Consider the following 19,058-nt stretch of genomic DNA (forward strand, 5'->3'; position numbering starts at 1 on the left):
TTTTAATTACAAACTCACTCAATTACCATTCAAGACATTTTCAATACCTACGACCTGCATTGTGCCACGCACTGAGGGTACAAGTGCGAATCAGTGATACATGTCCCATGACCTCATGAAACTGACATTCATTCAAACCTGTAATCACAGTGGTGTTACTGTGATTGATTAAAGTAGTAAGTTTAGTTCTTTTTTATGGCTCACGATCAAGCTACAAGCGAATATTACATTTAATTTAGATTTCATATTCCTTACATGATTTGTTTACAGATCACTTGCCTAATAGCATCTGCAATCACATTTTATACATGAAAATTGTTCTAGCCAATCCTGGACTGTTAAATTTTTCTAGAATATACCACGCCATTTTGACATAGTGTGCATTTACTTACTGTTTCTTCATCCAGGAATGAATTATCCTGCCCTCACCATCACTTCGCACACTTCCATGACTTCTCTTCCTCTTCATCTGTGTTTCTTAGGAATCTAACTGCTGACCCAGTTTCAAGCAACCTCTACCATGGCTCTTTTGGCTCCATCCCAGGTGTCTTTAGCCATGTATGTTCTGCTTTCCCATGGTGTCTTTGTTGTATCACTATTTTTCAGTATTAGGGCACTTTGTTCTTTCTAAAATTCGCTACCTATATCTGTCTCTTAGGTAATATGCTTTTGTAACCTGCTACCTTGCATGCACAGATACTCAATAATTGTATGTTGGACAAATGGATAAATGAGTAATAGTTTACAAATGAATTTGAAAGCAGACTTTCCTATCATCCTTTCATGATTTTCAACTCCTTTTGCTTAGAAGAAAACGTTAGGAATATATTACTGAAAATAAAAGATGGTCTGTCTGCTCTGAAGCAATGTCACATTGAGAATACAAGCAGTGGTAATGAGTGAAGCTGTAATAAGCTGAAGCATCTGGTTATTCATATTTATAAGGAAATGTCACATGTATATTCTCCATGAGGTTGCAGTTAATAAAACTAAGGTGCCCAGAGGATCAGTTGCTTTCCCAAGGCCCTATCTCTTCCACCTCTGGTTAAAATCTGTTTTAAGTATTGCCTAAAAGCAAAAAGCCAGCTAGCCTAGCATGTTTAACCATTTGAAAATTCTTCAAATTAGACAATATCAAAGAGAGAAGGAAAAGCAACAAAAGGCTCTATATTTCAAACCGAACTCTCAAATATAGAATTTGGAAACCTTTTAAAGGAGTAAAACATTAGTTTACTCTGGGCTAAAAAATAACATACTAGTAATTTAAAGTAAAATTACCCATGTAATATAAGAGAAAATTAATCATAGAGAAAGGGAAAGTCAAAATATAGACTAGTTCTCAGAGAGAAAAAGATAAATTGAAAACAACATAGAAGTTAAATTATGGAAATAGTAAAAGGGAGAACCAATACAAGATAAAAGTGGGGGAAAAAACAAAAAGAGAAAATTTAGAAAGTCCACGTGGAGCATGAGGGAAGATGGAAATTAAAAGGAAACAGGCTGATCATATTTCATAGATTTCTTGATTTGTTTAGTTAGACATTTCTAGCATATCCCCAAAGAGGAGAGTGGGAAAAGCACATACCACTAATTTCATTTTTCTTGTTTGGGCCACATACCAAGGAAGGAACGATTGGCTTATCTCCCCAGTGCCAATTTCCCAGTCACATTTCTGACCATAAATGTACAGTAGCTTAACATTGTAAGAATTCTTGGAAGTTTATTTAAATTTGTGCTTTACTCAGTCTACATTTGTAATGCTTGAACTCTGAGGATCCTTTAATGATAATCTTAAAGCCATAATTGGACTCTAACCTATAATACAGAATATTTGAATTGTTTATGAAAATTCAACATTGTAATTAAAAGCTATGGAAAAATCTGGATTTGAGAGCATAGGGAAGGTCTGAAACTTTGCCTGTAATACTTTCAGTAAAAACTTTCTTTTTCTAGATCAAGATTTGAGACCCGGCCGGGCTCGGCGGCTCACGCCTGTAATCCCAGCACTTTGGGAGGCCGAGGCGGGCGGATCACAAGGTCAGGAGATCGAGACCATCCTGGCTAACACAGTGAAACCCCGTCTCTACTAAAAATGCAAAAAAATTAGCCGGGCATGGTGGCAGGTGCCTGTAGTCCCAGCTACTCAGGAGGCTAAGGCAGGAGAATGACATGAACCTGGGAGGCGGAGCTTGCAGTGAGCCGAGATCGCGCCACTGCACTCCAGCCTGGGCAACAAACAGAGCAAGACTCCGTCTCAAAAAAAAAAAAAAAAAAAAAAAAAAAAAAAAAAAATTGAGACCTATAAAACATTCACTAGACTAACCCTTTAATATATTCAATTTGTGTGTGAATTTCATTTCATATATACAATCTTTGCAGTCACAGCATCAGTAATGGTATTATCCATAGGCTGTGAAACTGGCTGCAGGTAAAACAACGCCATAGTGAAGTCTTAAGTATTTATAGCAATAAATCTCCTTGAAAAAGGTCCAAGACAGACACAACTTTTACTTACCTCTGTGGTTTATTAAACAAGGCTTTTGTGTAACACAGCAATGAAAAATGAGGGAGGTAGACTGTAGGCCTAATGTTTTTCTTGCCTGATTCTGTGACAACTAGAAGCAGTGAAACTTAAATAAGATACGTTCTCTTATTAATGATCTTTTTAAAAATTATCCTCCCTGTCCCTGGTGATAACATTTTTAGGGTAGAGAATAAGAGCACAATGTAGATCTCCATGATGTTTTTTGTAAATATTTAAAATTAAATATTAAGTATTTAAAGGTAGGACACCATTAAATTATGTCTTATCCTCCTATCATGACAAATATAATTTTAAATGACCTGCAAGTCTAGATTTGAGTTTAGAGTGTTTGAACTTTGAGTGATCAAACGGCAACAAAGATCTGAATATATTGGCCTTGGCTTCCTGAGCCTTCTGAGCAAATATGCCAGTATCACCATCACCACAGTCTGCAAATTCTGTTCCATGTGTCTGAATTGCCTGCGCCCCAACTTCTTCCCCTAATCACATCTTTGTGTTTCAGATTATAGCTCAAATCTAGTCACCATCCTATGTTCACAGATCCATTGAACTCCTCAGTGTGCTATGATATGCATTCACTAATACTATTGTGTTATTACTACCTCGTGCATCACTCAAATGCAAGTCTCGTAAAGCCATCTGCATTGGCTCACTTTTATATCTCCAGAATCTCACCAAGTGGCTCTTTTGGCTCCATCCCAGGTGTCTTTAGCCATGTATGTTCTGCTTTCCCATGGTGTCTTTGATGTGTCACTATTTTTCAGTATTAGGGCATATAGTAGTTCCCAATAAATACTTGTGAGCATAAGAATTACTTCTGGACCTTCTTAAAAGCGAAGATTTCCTACAGACTCTTCCACAAGTAATTCTGGAGCATTAGTCTTTGATCAAACATTGTAATACGTAAAGAACTAACTTGGTATTATTTTTCTGCAGTTTTCTGTGACTCATTCCATCCCCATCTCCTCTCTCCCACTTTGTATTATTGGTAGCTCCTTTACTTCCCTAGTGTCATATTTGATACATATTTATCATTGTTTTAGTCGAGCTTTAAGACATAACTTGCATATAGTAATATTTATTCTTATTTGATGTACAGTTCCATAAATTTTTACAAATTATATAGTTGTGTAACCAGCACAACTATATTATTTTGGTATTGTTGTATTAGAGTAGTGCTACTTACTTACATATACAGGTCTTCAACACTAGACTAAAAATTCCTTGAGAGCAATAGCAGTACCTACGTCTTCTTTACCTCCCACCCCAGAGCCTGACAATAAATGTATTGGATAAATGTGTTATAAATTGATTAACTAACTAATATAGTTTTGCACTACCCTATGGAATGTGTTGCCTTGGACATCATAAATATAAAACATATATTGGTTATATCACATAAAAAATGATAATTCTCAATGTGTCAAACAAGTTTCACAAAAAATATATAAAATTCAGTGCTTACCATCCCCTGTTTCTGCACAGAGCTGTAAGCCCAAATTATTCTGGGGATTAATCACCCAATGATTGCTGGTCACAGTGATATCAAAGACAAGCCAGCCCACATCTAAAGCTTGGGCCTTTCTTGTGTCTAACAAGAACAGATCTGCATCCCTAAAAAGAAAAGGAACAACAAAAAAAGTTAAAGGTTTAAATGAACATCATTATTTCCTAGACTTAAGTGAAAACATTACAAAAGCAGTCTGTAAAATAACAGCAGTTAGTTAAAGAACAAGAGGAACAAGTGACTCAAGTGATGAGTAATAAGATACAAAACCCTTTGTTACTAGGCTCCCAACCCAACCTGGTACAGATTAGTAATCTCTATCTGAAAGTAATTTCCATTTTCCTGCTTTTCACTGGCCTTTATAAACTGATTTAGTGCTCTTAATTTGATCCCTGGTCATCAGTGTTCCTGGTAACCACCATCTGTAAGTAGTCCTCAAAAAAAAGGATTAAACCAAATAGAGACAAATGAAAGTAGCTGTTCCAGTTTGGATGAATGTGAATTCTCAAATGAATGGAACACAGGCAGGATGTAATGCAATCATCTGTTTTAGAAAGAGTTTTCTAACATTTTTTCTATTTTTATCATATAATTATTTTATGGATACCAAACACCAAGAGAGTATTACAGAGTAATACCACTGGTTTAAGGATAAATCCCATAAGTTGAGTGGCACAATCTATGAGAACTTTTGTTAATATCTTCTGCAAGCTTAAGTCCCCTTGGGACAGTAATGGCTGTGAATATGAACTTATATATTTTAGAATAATCTGCACAGTGTTACTGTTATTAATATTTATACTTGTATTTCTGAATCTTAATTTTAGCATTATATTTATAAATGTATAAACATTTGTTGAATTATAATGAATAATTTATTATTCTCTTACTACAGGCAGTCCCTGAGCTAAAATTACCTATTTCTGACATTTAATCTTTACAACAGCTCGTTCGTATTGAAAACATTCAGACTCAAATAGGTTAACTGTAAAACACTGTATCTCCCTCAAGGTAGAGTAGAAATAACACCATTATACATTTTATGACCTTTGATATTGTATTGAATCTATTTAAGAGCATATTATTTATATAGAAAACAATAGAGCTATTCATTGTTTAATATTATTATACTATGTTAAATATCAACATACTGTGTTAAATACTACTTTACTGCATTTTCTGTCTGTATACATCACAGAAGTCACTTTAAGGGTGGCTTACAAAATGTGAAAACACATTTTTAATAAATCATACTTTTTTAATGAAAAATACTCTAAAATTTAAAATTGAACCATTTTAACAAAAATGAAGTTAAAAAATGTGTATCTTAGAAACTATATCTTTGTTTCTTAACTAGATTTTTTTCTATTAATCTAGAGAAATTCAAATAAATGTAATATGATAATGAAATCATCTAAATATCCTAATACAAACTATGAATATTTTATTGTCTTTTCACAATTACAGTCATAGTGTTTACCAAAGGAAGGTTTGAAATGCTTTTTTCACATCTGATATAGGATTCAGTTTTAGATACTGCAGACTTATAACAAGCATATCATACAAAGCAATAAAATGATTCCTTTAGTTCTCACTAAAATTTGTAGAACCCTTTATAGTCCCAGTGTGATAGCATGTCAGTTAAATTCTTCCTCTTCCTTCTAAATTGAAAAATCCTCCAAATAAGCAGACAAGAAAATAAGAATTGTCTTAAGAGTTTTGAGACATTTGGTAAATATCTCTGAGACCTTAATCTTGGAATTAACTCATTTACACTGTTCACTTCTTAAACAGGAGCAGTCACCCTGTACCTTGGGAAATACTTGAGTGTTACACTGATTTCAGGTCTGCTTTCATTTGAAATATGGCAAAAATGTCCTAATCAATGCTGCAAGGCTCATAATGTCATCCCTTGGCATGATATTAATAAAGACATGAAAAACAAAAAAGAAAAAGGAGGTAAACTTTCAGAAGCAAAATTAACAAATTTCTTTTGGTAGTCATTTCAATGATATTTTCTATTATTTTTAAATTGTGCCATCTCTTCAGGAAAAAAAAATTCTCCAAACTCTCCATGTTCAAATCCCAAAACTTTCCAGCATGTCTATGAAGGAAACAGTTCCAGTTTAAGTGTATATGTTCAGAAAAAGCATCAAGAATGGCCTAAATATCTGAATTTCAGTGATGCAAACTGCAATTCATTGGAAAGTAAATCTAGGAACATGAAGTGGTATGGTCTAAAAAAGAGCCATATATTTCTAGTTCACCTCTGAAAAGTTATGAAAGTTCAATTGATTTCATAAGTGCACAGTTTTCTATTAATGGTCAAAGCTATTTTACTTTTGACTGACAAATTACTTAATTTCTCCTTTCTCCTTTCATATACGAAGCTCTTCTGCATTACCTATAGACAACAGAATATGCTTGAGGAGAATCAAGACTATGACTAATAAACACAGTGGTAATAATTCTGTAATTTTTACTCATATGGCCCCTTTCATAGCAGGTTCTTAAAAACAAGTCCCCCCCAACCCCGTTCTGTAGAATGTTAGAGGGGATTTCTTTTGAAGTATAAAATTTCTCCACTAAAATATGGCACTTATACTACCAGGAATAGTAAAATATCCTAAGTATTTCCCATGAACAGTATAAAATAAACTTGTTAAAGTTGTCCTGCCTCACCAGTTTTACTTCACTTTTTTAAAGAAATTATTACAATATCCAATAAAAGAACATTTTAAATAGTAATGCATTTAAGAACAGTGCAATAGAGGAAAATACATGTATAAAGAAAAAAACATTTATTTGTAGCAAAAATAATTCCATAAATCCTTTAAATAAGGTGCAGTTACAATACTTGAAATTAAAGCCTACATTATAGCAAAGAAAAAGCCCATTTACATGAATGTGCATAAGCAAATATTTCTGAATGGTGTTTGTGATTGTTTTCTTTTTTTTTTGAGACGGAGTCTAGCTCTGTAGCCCAGGCTGGAGTGCAGTGGCACGATCTCGGCTCACTGCAAGCTCCGCCTCCCGGGTTCACGCCATTCTCCTGCCTCAGCCTCCCGAGTAGCTGGGACTACAGGCGCCCGCCACCACGCCCGGCTAATTTTTTGTATTTTTAGTAGAGACGGGGTTTCATCAGGCTAGCCAGGATGGTCTCGATCTCCTGACCTCGTGATCCACCCACCTCGGCCTCCGAAAGTGCTGGGATTACAGGCGTGAGCCACCGCGTGTGACTGTTTTCTAAGGCTGTCATAACAAAACACCAGACTAGAGTTTGCAATTGATTTTCTCTCATTTCTGGAGGCTAGAATTCCAAAATCAAGGTGTCAGCAGGGTCGGTTCTTTCTGAAACCAGAGGAAAAGATCTGTTCCAGGCTCTCTCCTTGGCTCGTAGATTGTTGTCTTCTCCCTGTATCCCTTCTCATCATCTTTTCTCCTATGCATGTCTTTGTGTCTAAATTTCCTCTTTTCATAAGGACACCAGTCATATTGAGTTAGGATTCATTCTACTGACCTCACTTCAGGTCAACTGCCTTTGCAACTGCCTTATACAAATAAGGTCACATTCGAGTTACTGGAGGTTAGGACTTCAACATCGGGGAAGAGGGCACAATTCAACCCATAATACTAATACTAATACATAATACTAATAAAGCGGGTTGTTTTAAGGCAGGAATGTAAATATTCCTGGATGTGAATAGTCTGTCTTTATTGACAACATAGCACTTATCAAGACTGAGAGGTTTTCAAAAACAAATATGTGAAAGTAAATTTATATTAATAGAAATCATAATGACTAAAATTTGCATTTTTCTTTTTCAGGTAAAATTTCATTGTTCATCTTGAGTATGATATAGATCAGTATAATAATTTCCTCTATGGTTAATAAAGTCATCATGCTGTTGTTAAATACAGAGTCAGGTTTAACAGATAAAGTTAGATTTGTAGTATCAAATAAGCTTATCAGATATGAAATATTTTGGAATATTAAGTTTAGCTACTCAAAGGTGAATAGTAATATATAATATGTACATACATTTATTGTCAATACAAATACATTTGAGCAGGTCTGACTCATCATGACCAGAAGTTTAAACACGTCTAGTTATACATCAGCTATTGGTATGTTTGTGTATATTTACTTGCATGAGTGCCTTTTATTTTAGTGAAAGAAGAAAGAGTTTTGCATACATACCTTGAGAATCTTAAAATACCAGAAGGACACTACACTAAAGACTAAACAGCAGGAACCAAAATTCAGCAGAATTTAAGTTACTACCATTAGCATAACTCAACCGGAAATGCTAATTGGTGCAATGAGAAAATTGAAGCTATATAGCTAAGAAATTAATATTTATCATCTTTTTATCAATATCAATGTAGTGCTATAAAGATTTGGAGATCAGACAGATCTTGAACAATTAAGGAATTCCTCAACCTCAATTTCCCTGTATATTAAAAATGGTATGATAATCCTTGCCTTAAAAGGTTTGATCAAGACCAAGTGCAATACTTTGAATATCTCTCTGGTTAAGAGGTAAATTACACTTAAATCTGCAATCTTTTATAGGGTCTGCCATAATACAAATGTCTCTAAATTGCTTCATTTTGACCTATGAGTTTTGGGAAAGTATTATTTAGGGAAGCACATTACCTTCAAATAACCTCGATCAGTGTTAATTTGGTATTTACAAAAAGGGAGAAGAAGAAAAAGAGAGGAGCAGAAGGAGGAGAAAAGGAGAAGGAGGAGGTAGAGAAAACAAGGCACAAAAAGTTTAGAAAGGATTTCTGGGAGTGTTGTTTCAAAACTTCAACTATTGACTGTCTTTAGAAGTTTACCTGTGGCGGCCAAAGCAACTCCATCTTGAAAGCTAATCCACTCTATTGGCTTCTGATTAACTTCTGTTCTGGGAAGCCCTCTAATATTTCAGTTTATCTATCTTCCTTGTGAAAGAGCAGGTACTTACACAAATTCTGCCTTTAGGTCAAACAACCTTTATGTTATCATACTTCAATTGTCCTACAGCTCCCTTCTGAACCATCTCTCCTCCCTGGGTAATGTTGTGGGAATCCACCATCTCAACTTGCTGCTGCCTGAGACACAGACATGGCTTCTGTTCCTAAGTCCCTATTAAATATTTCTTCTAAGGAAACTGGTTTTGTCAGCCTCTCTCTTCAGCCTCTCAGATTCCTGGGACTTTAGGGTAGGTTTACACAGACCTCCCCACAGTGAAACATCACCTTTTTAAAAAGCACTTATATAAGTACCCTTTCCTTATATAAGAATAGAGTTAGAGGTTGCATTGTGGATATAACATTTATCCATTTAAATAAATGCTAAAAAACAACAACAAACACACACATATACACACACACACAACCTGTGAATTCCTGCACTTTCGATGGCATAGTATTTCCAATGACAGTATCATATACAAATATACAAAAATGCTACTTTTCAAAAAACATACATGGATCTGAAGATGATATACTTATTAACACTGTGATATATGATTAAAAATGTGATTCTAGTGATAAAGACATAATGTCAAAGATGCATGAGACAAGTTTGAAGAAAAAGCCATCATATATATGTTTTGAGAGTGAAACAAGGAATACTATATTAATCATTTCATGTAACATGTGAGTTAACATATATATGCAAAATATTAACAAACTATTATAGTTTTGTCTATTTTAAGTGTATTCATTATCTACCTATGTTTATGCAAAAAATCAAGTGTATAAACATTCAACTTCTTGCTCTAATTTGTTTGATCTTTTACTTGAGTAAAGGGAATATCATTTTATATGATTATATTATGATAATGTGTTCTCCTTATAATTAGACATATAAGGGATGTGAACAGGCCTAGTAGCACACCAGGCATGTAGTATTGGAAATGTTAACTTCTTCTGTTTTTCTAGTCAGCTGAATAAATGGAGTATTCTCATTATAAGACAAAAAAAATTGACCAAGAATGTTTGATGTGAAATCAATGAGTCTGGGATTTTAACTCTGAAAGTGACCAAAATAAATCACAGAATACTAGAAATGAGTGAGATATAAATTACTTAGCCAAACTATTTTTTCATAAGGAAATTTAAAGAGAAATCAAATAATTTTCCATGTTCACTTAGTCAATAGGGGATCAGAACCCAGTTTTCCGTTTTCAGAACACTTTCTCTTATAAAATATCAGCTCCAGTCCCAGCTACTTGGAAGGCTGAGGCAGGAGAATGGGTGAACCCAGGAGGCGGGGCTTGCAGTGAGCTGAGATCGCACCACTGCACTCCAGCCTGGGCGACAGAGCAAGACTCCGCCTCAAAAAAAAAAAAAAAAAAAATCAGCTCCCTTTACTCCCAAACCATGACTCAATTGCTTTCCTTTTCTTGAAGAAAAGCATTGCTATTTGGACTGGACCACTGAAAGGCTGATCTGAGCCACTAGCCTAAAACAAGATGGGTAGAAACAGCTAAGAAGTGACTTTGGCTGTCATTTCACAAATCCATCTATCTATTAAGTCATTTATTCACTTTTCCAATTTAACGTATTTTCACACTCCATGGTGGTTTTATACTATATCAATTCAACTAAGCTGGAACTACTGTGTATGGTTTGGGATTAGGGTTGGCTGCAAAGGAAATTTGGGTAACATTTAGAAGGTGGCAGTGAAGCAGCAGCCATATTTATGCTTAGAAGACTACCGTGTGATCAAGTGTTATTGCAACTTAGACATATTGTGGAGATCTGCTGGTTCATCTTATTGGTGTTGGGCAGGAAGCTCCTTCAGATCCCACTAATTCTCCCTATTTAGTTCCTCTGAATCTAGGGCAAGGCATTCACTTCTAAAAGAAAGGACTTGGCGGCTAGAAAGTCAACTGCATCATTGAAGTTGGAGACTTGGAGGTAGGTTCCACTTTGTCCTCATGGGTTCCAGATTATCTTCACAGGTTCTGTTTTGTCCTTGTTTCCCCCAGTGCATCTTTCCTTTCTGACTCTCTGTCCTGTGGACCTTAAGCCCAGCTTCAGATGCAGAGCAACAGACTTAAATAGATTTGTTAGCTCTAGGAATGCATAAGGTCACATCTCTACCATAAATCCTTGCAGAAGCATTTCCCAGGAGGATAAATCTCCACTTTGCTCTTGGATAATTATACTGGAACACTTACTTCAGTACTGGAAAGGCAGTACTTTTTTCTCTCTGGAAAGGGTGCTCTGCATATGAATCTGTCTTCTTTGTCCATGATGCTTCTCCCCAAAATTACTACACATGAACTTCCAGAATGCCTTATTCACTTATTCATATAATTCCATACTGCATTGCTTCTGATAAAAAAAATGGGCTCATGCTTACAGAAGTCACTGGTCTTCCCATGCTTCCCATCAAAAGGATGGCCTTTTGAAGACTCAGTTATGCCACAAGTTGGGTACCAATATTTTACAAGAATGAACTGATATCCTTCAGGGAAGCTTTATATGATCTAAATCAGTAACCAATATAGCAAGGATGACTGTTTCTCTCATAGCCAGATGTCTCATGGTCTGGAAATCAAGGGGTGGAAATGGAAGTGGTTCCTCTCAACTCACTATACATGATTCTACTAGCAAAATCTGTGCTTCTGACTCCCAAGACATTGGGCTCTGTTGGTCCAGAGCTCTTAGTTCCCAATGGTGCAATGCTAACTCTAGTGTCCATGGCAATAGTTCTATTAAATTGGAAGTTGAAACAGCTACCTGGCCACTTTGACTCCTCATGCCAGTGAATCAAGAAGCCAGTAAGTGGTTACTATACCATGTGAATCAATGATTCTAAATATCAAAGGGAAATTGGACTACTACTACCACAATATGTGTGATGAGGAGTATGCATAGAGTACAAGAGATCACCTGGAACACTACTTCGTACTCCCTTGTCATATGACAAAAGTAAATGGAAAATCACAGTTCATTGCAGGCATTATTGCTAATGGCCCAGACACTTCAACAATAAATGTTTGATTTACCTTACTAGATAAGGAAAAGTGACCAGCCATGGTGCTTGTCAAAATAAACAGAAAATTGATTGCATAGTAAAAGAAGGAAATTATAAATACCAACTGCAACCATGTGACTAGCTGCAGAAATGAGTATTGTAATATGGTATTTCTTCCTTATTTTGAAATTAATATATTTATGTTTTTGTATTAAATATATGTGTATTTTTGCCATTACTTTTAACAGCAAAAACCACAAGTACTTTTGCACCTACCTAATATATATTAAACAATTTTTTTCCCCTTTTCTTCCCCATCTACCTTCCATCTAGTATAAGCAGTGTTGATAGTAGCTAATCACATATTTCAGTATTGAAGTTACAATACTTCAAAGGGGGAGTATGGCTCAGCTAGAAAAGGAATGAACAACATCCAAAGATGGATTAAAAGGCAGAATTACTTTGCTATTACATTTTTTATAAGTTATGAATGGTGCCGGGTGCAGTGGCTCATGCCTGTAATCCCAGTACTTTGGGAGGCCGAAGTAAGCAGATTACCCGAGGTCAAGAGTTCGAGACCAGCCTGGCTAACATGGCAAAACCCCGTCTCCACTAAAAATACAAAAATTAGCTGGGGCAGGGGGGCGGGGGTGGCAGGCACCTGTAATCCCAGCTACTCAGGAGGCTGAGGCAGGAGAATCACTTGAACCCAGGAGGCAGAGGTTGCAGTGAGCTGAGATCATGCCATTGCACTCCAGCCTGTGTGACAAGAGCGAAGCCCCGCCTCAAAGAAAACAAAATAAAACAAAAACAAAACAAACAAAAAAACAGGAAGAAGTTATGAATGGTTATAAAAGGTGTATATTAGTGCCAAATTGACAAGGATGGACTGTTGTGGCTATGTACATTGTCATATTACCTAAACAGAAATAATAAATTCCAGAATTCCCTTGGGAATTTGTTTGGGGCTGCTTTGAAGTTAGCCATCAGAGAAATCTGCACAGGAGTTGGGTAGTGGAATGGTAGCAGCACCCAAGTTTATGATTGGATAATTGGTAAAGTGCCAGGCTTTTCTGCTGCTCGCATACATTGTCACTGATCTGCTAGCTCACCTTACTGTTGGGAGCACCTGGGCTCTTTCAGCTTCCACTGAGTGACAGCTCCATCAGCTTCTCCAAATTCTGGCCCACAATTCCTTCTGCAAGATCACCTCCTTCAGCTTCTCTACATCCTAAGCAAAGGAGGTTGTGGAATTCATGGTGAAGCATACCAATCTCCCCTGCAGGCCACACACATCATTAAAGTTGGAACTCCAAAAGCATGAGAAAGACATGGGTTCCAATTTGTCCTTGGGGCTCCAGCATATCCTGAAAAGTTCTAGTTCTTCTTCTTCTCTCCAATTCTGTATCTGTTTTTCTTCCCAGCTGCCTATTGGAAGCTAGCTTTAGACCCATCACAAGATGGAGAAGCAACAGCCTTACATGAACTATTTAACCAGGTCCCATGATTGCAGAAAGTCAAATCCCTATAATAAATCTCTTATTCCTTATGACTCACAATAATTTTATTTTTCTTATCAATCACTATCTAGTTTACTCCCTGTTATGGGTTAAATTGTGTCTTTCAAAAACATATGTTGAAGTACTTGTCCCTCATACTTGTGAATGTGATCTTATTTGGAAATATGCTTGCAAATGTAATCAAGTTAAGATGAGGTAAGCCATATTTCAATACAACCAGTATCCCTATAAGAAGAGGAGGAGAGACACAAAGATAGAGACACACAGAAGGAAGACAGCCACATGAAGATAGAAGAGGAGGTTGGAATTACAGTATCTTCACGCAGCCAAGGAACTTCTAGGGCTACCAGAAGATGAAAAAGGCAAGGAAGAATCATCCTGTAGAGGTTTTGGAGGGTGCGTGGCCTTACCAATTCCTTGATTTGGGAAACCTAGCCTTCAGAACTGTAAGAAAACAACTTCCTATTGTATTAAGCCATCATAGTTTTTAGCCATCTGTTATGGCAATTCTAGGAAACTAATATATTCCCCTGATTAGGATATTTCACATATTAAATAGGGAATGATCAACAATATCAAATACTGAGGAGAATAAGAAGAAAGAAAAAGTACAAGATCTGGTAAAGAGGAGGCTGATGGTAGATGACTAGTTGAGTGGAGTTATGAAAATCAAATTACAGTGCATTGAGGGGTGAATTAAATATGAGAAAGAGAAGGAATTGAAAGTAAAGTTTTATATCTGTGAATACGGTTATGATGTGGAAAGGAAATATAGTGTGGAATTTGGGGAAATAGGTGCAAACAGTCATGTAAAGGGATTTTTAATGTGATAATCATGAGGCTACTTATAGGATGCATTTAAGTTTGTATGTGGAAGATAGAACATCTTGCACTATTTCAATGTAAGAAGAGATGTATGTAGACAGTACAGAAAATCTTCTGGAATAAGCAAATGCTTATTTACCTCTCTACAACACTATCCTTAGAATTCAAATGCAAAATTTCATTATAAATGAAATCACCTCTTAGCAAGAGACATTGGGTAAACTAATATGTACTGGGTGGGATGCCCATTCACCTTTTGCTGAAATCTCTTTTATCAAGAGTACTATATTATAGACACATGGCAAAACTGTTTGCTTATTTTAAAAATATAATTGAACATTTTTCATTGGTATCAGCTGCCAATAAGCTGTAAGACTCACAGATACTTGATTTTATTTATTTAATTATTTTACTTTAGGTTCCAGGATACAAGTGCATAACGTGTAGGTTTGTTACATAGGTATATATGTGCCATGGTAGTTTGCTGCACCTATCAACCCATCATCAAAGTTTTAAGCCCCACATGATTAGCTATTTGTTCTCATGCTCTCCCTCCCCTTGACCAGTTTCATCCATGTCCCTGGAAAGGACATGTTCTCATTCCTTTTTATGGCTTTATACTATTCCATGGTGTATATGTAGCACATTTTCTTTAACCAGTTTATCATTGATGAGCATTTGAGTTAGTTCCACATCTTTGCTTTATAGCAGAATGATTTATATTCCCTTGGGTGTATACCAGTAATGGGATTGCTGGGTCAGATGGTATTTCTGGTTCTAGATCCTTGAGGAATCGCCACATTGTCTTCCACAATGGTTGAACTAATTTACATTCCCACCAACAGTGTAAAAGCATTCCTATCTCTCCACATCCTCACCAGCATCTATTGTTTCTTGACTTTTTAATAATCACCATTCTGACTGGTGTGAGGTGGTAGCTCACTGTGGTTTTGATTTGCATTTCTCTAATGATTAGTGATGTTGAGCTTTTTTTCATATGTTTGTTGGCCGCATAAATGTCTTCTTTTGAGAAGTGTCTGTTCATATCCTTTGCCCACTTTTTGATGGGGTTATTTTTTTTTCCTTGTAAACTTGTTTTAGTTCCTTGTAGATTCTGGGTATCAGACCTTCATCAGATGAGTAGAATACAAACATTTTCTCCCCCTCTGTAGGTTGTCTGTTCACTCTGATGATAGTTTCTTTTGCTGTACAGAAGCTCTTTAGTTTAATTAGACTTCATTTATTACTTTTGGCTTTTGTTGCAATTGCTTTTGGCATTTTCATCATAAAGTATTTGCCCATGCCTATGTCCTAAATGGTATTGCCTAGGTTTTCTTTTAGGGTTTTTATGATTTGGGGCTTTACATTTAAATCTTTCGTCCATCTTGAGTTAATTTTTCTATAAGATGTAAGAAAGGGGTCCAGTTTCAGCTTTCTGCATATGGCTAGCCAGTTTTCTCAACACCATTTATTAAATAGGGAATCTTTTCCCCATTGCTTGTTTTTGTCTGGTTTGTTGACAATCAGATGGTTGTAGATGTGTGGTGTTATTTCTGAGGTCTCTGTTCTTTTTCATTGGTCTATCTGTCTGTTTTGGTACCAGTGCCATGCTGTTTTGGTTAGTGCATCCTTGATGTATAGTTTGAAGTTAGGTAGCATGATGCCTCCAGCTTTGTTCTTTTTGCTTAGGAATGTCTTGGCTCTACAGGCTCCTTTTTGATTCCATATGAAATTTAAAGTAGTTTTTTCTAATTCTGTGGGGAATGTCAATGGTAGTTTAATGGGAATAGCACTGAATGTATAAGTTACTTTGGGCAGTATGGCTATTTTCATTATATTTATTCTTCCTATCCGCAAGAATAGAATGTTTTTCCATTTGTTTGTGTTCTGTCTTATTTCCTTGAGTAGTAGTTTGTAGTTTTCCTTGAAGAGGTCCTTCACATCCCTTGTTAGCTGTATTCCTGGGTATTTTATTCTCTTTGTAGCAATTGTGAATGGGAGTTCATTCATGATTTGACTCTCTGCTTGTCTATTATTGGTGTATAGGAACGCTTGTAATTTTTGCACATTGATTTTGTATCCTGAGACTTTTCAGAAGCTGCTTATCACCTTAAGGAGTTTGGGGGCTGAGACGATGGGGTTTTCTAAATGTAGAATCATGCCATCTGCAAACAGAGACAATTTGACTTCCTCTCTTCCTATTTGAATACCCTTTATTTCTTTCTCTTGCCTGATTGCTCTGGCCAGAACTTCCAATACTATGTTGAATAGGAGTGGTGAGAGGGGGCATCCTTGTCTTGTGTCAGTTTTTAAAGGGAATGCTTCCAGCTTTTGCCCATTCAGCATGATATTGGCTGTGGGTTTGTCACAAATAGCTCTTATTATTTTGAGATATTTTTCATCAATACCTAATTTATTGAGAGTTTTTAACATGAAGGGATGTTGAACTTTATCAAAGGCCTGCATCTATTGAGATGACCATGTGATTTTTGTCATTGGTTCTGTTTATGTGATGGATTACATTTATTGATTTGCGTATGTTGAACCAGGGATGAAGCCGACTTGATCATGGTGGATAAGCTTTTTGATGTGCTTCTGGAATTGGTTTGCCAGTATTTTACTGAGGATTTTCACATAGATGTTCATCAGGGATATTGGCATGAAGTTTTCTTTTTTCATTGTGTCTCTGGCAGATTTTGGTATCAGGATGATGCTGGTCCCATAAAAGGGAGGAAGGACTCCTCCCTTTTCAATTGTTTGAAATAGTATCTAAAGGAATGGTACCAGCTCCTCTTTGTACTTCTGGTAGAATCCAGCTGTGAATCCATCTGGTCCTGGTTTTTTTTCGGTTGGTAGGCTATTTATTACTGGCTCAATTTCAGAACTTGTTATTGGTCTATTCAAGGATTCAAATTCTTCCTGGTTAAGTCTTGGGAGGGTGTATGTGTCTAGGAATTTATCCATTTCTTCTAGATTTTACAGTTTATTTGAAGAGAGGTGTTTATAGTATTTTCTGATGGTAGTTTGTATTTCTATGGGTCCAGTGGTGATATCCTCTTTATCATTTTTTATTGTGTCTATTTGATTCTTCTCTTTTTTCTTCTTTATTAGTCTAGCTAGTTGTCTATCTAGTTTGTTAATTTTTTCAGTAAACCAACTCCTGGATTCATTGATTTTTTTGAGGGGTTTTTCTTGTCTCCATCTCCTTCAGTTCTGCTCTGATCTTGGTTATTTTTTGTATTCTGCTAGTTTTTGGATTTGTTTGCTCTTGCTTCTCTAGCTCTTTTAAATTTGATATTAGGGTGTCAAAGTGAAATCTTTCTAGCTTTCTGATATAGGCATTCAGTGCTATAAATTTCTCTTAACACTGCTTTAGCTGTGTTCCCCAAGATTCTGGTGCATTGTCCGTTTTTTCAATGGTTTCAAGGAACTTCTTGAATTCTGCCTTAATTTCATTATTTACCTAGGAGTCATTCAGGAGGAGGTTGTTCAATTTCCATGTAGTTGTGTGGTTTTGAGTGAGTTTCTTAGTCCTGAGTTCTAATTTGATTGCACTGTGTTCTGAGAGACTATTTGTTATGATTTCAGTTTTTTTGCATTTGCTGCTGAGGAGTGTTTTACTTCCAATTATGTGGTCAATTTTAGAATAAGTGCCACGTGGCACTGAGAAGAATGTATATTCTGTTGATTTGGTGTGGAGAGTTCTGTAGATGTCTATTTGGTCCACTTGATCCAGAGCTGAGTTTAAGTTCTGAATATCCTTGTTAATTTTCTGACTTGCTGATCTGCCTAATATTGACAGTGGGGTCATTATTATTGTGTGGGAGTCTAAGTCTCTTTGTAGGTCTCTAAGAACTTGTTTCATAAATTGGAATGCTCCTGTATTGGGTGCATATATATTTAGGATAGTTAGCTCTTCTTGTTGAATTGATCACTTTACCATTATGTAACACCATTCTTTGTCTTTTTTGATCTTTGTTGGTTTAAAATCTGTTTTGTCAGAGACTAGGATTGCAACCCTTGCATTTTTTTTCTTTCCATTTTCTTGGTAAATTTTCCTCCATCCCTTTATTTTGAGCCCATGTGTGTCTTTGCACATAAGAAGGGTCTCCTGAATACAGCACACCGATGGGTCTTGACCCTTTATCCAATTTGCCAGTCTATGTCTTTTAATTGGGGCATTTAACCCATTTACATTTAAGGTTAATATTGTTATGCGTGAATTTGATACTGCCATCATGATGCTATCTGGCTATTTTGCACAATAGTTGATGCAGTTTCTTCATAGTGTCATTGGTCTTTATATTTTGGATTGTTTTTGCAGTAGCTGGTACCAGTTTTTCCTTTCCATATTTAGTGCTTCCTTCATGAGGCAGGCCTGATGAAATGCCTCAGCATTTGCTTGTCTGGAAAGGATTTTATTTCCCCTCACTTATGAAGCTTAGTTTGGTTTGATATGAAATTCTGGGTTGAAAATTCTTTTCTTTAAGAATGTTGAATATTGGTCCCCACTCTCTTCCAGCTTGTAGGGTTTCTACTGAGAGGTCCACTGTTAGTCTGATAGGCTTCTCTTTTTAGGTTACCTGGCCTATCTCTCTGGCAGCACTTACCATTTTTTCCTTCATTTCAACCTTGGTGATTCTGATTGTTATGTCTTAGGGTCAATCTTTTCATGGTGTA

At 36.2% G+C, this 19,058-nt stretch overlaps 1 protein-coding gene across 2 annotated transcripts in view; it reads right to left on the bottom strand.

The window, feature by feature from the left end:
• BMP5 (bone morphogenetic protein 5) overlaps nt 1-19,058 on the bottom strand; it is a 123,727-nt gene that overhangs the window by 36,128 nt on the left and 68,541 nt on the right. For both annotated transcript variants that reach the window (XM_024248544.3, XM_002817024.6), the window contains exon 3: nt 4,011-4,159. In XM_024248544.3, the coding sequence (XP_024104312.2) occupies nt 4,011-4,159 (149 nt within the window). The remainder of the gene's footprint in view (nt 1-4,010; nt 4,160-19,058) is intronic.

This window comes from Pongo abelii, chromosome 5 (assembly GCF_028885655.2).
Source record: "Pongo abelii isolate AG06213 chromosome 5, NHGRI_mPonAbe1-v2.0_pri, whole genome shotgun sequence".
NCBI classification, from domain to species: domain Eukaryota; kingdom Metazoa; phylum Chordata; class Mammalia; order Primates; family Hominidae; genus Pongo; species Pongo abelii.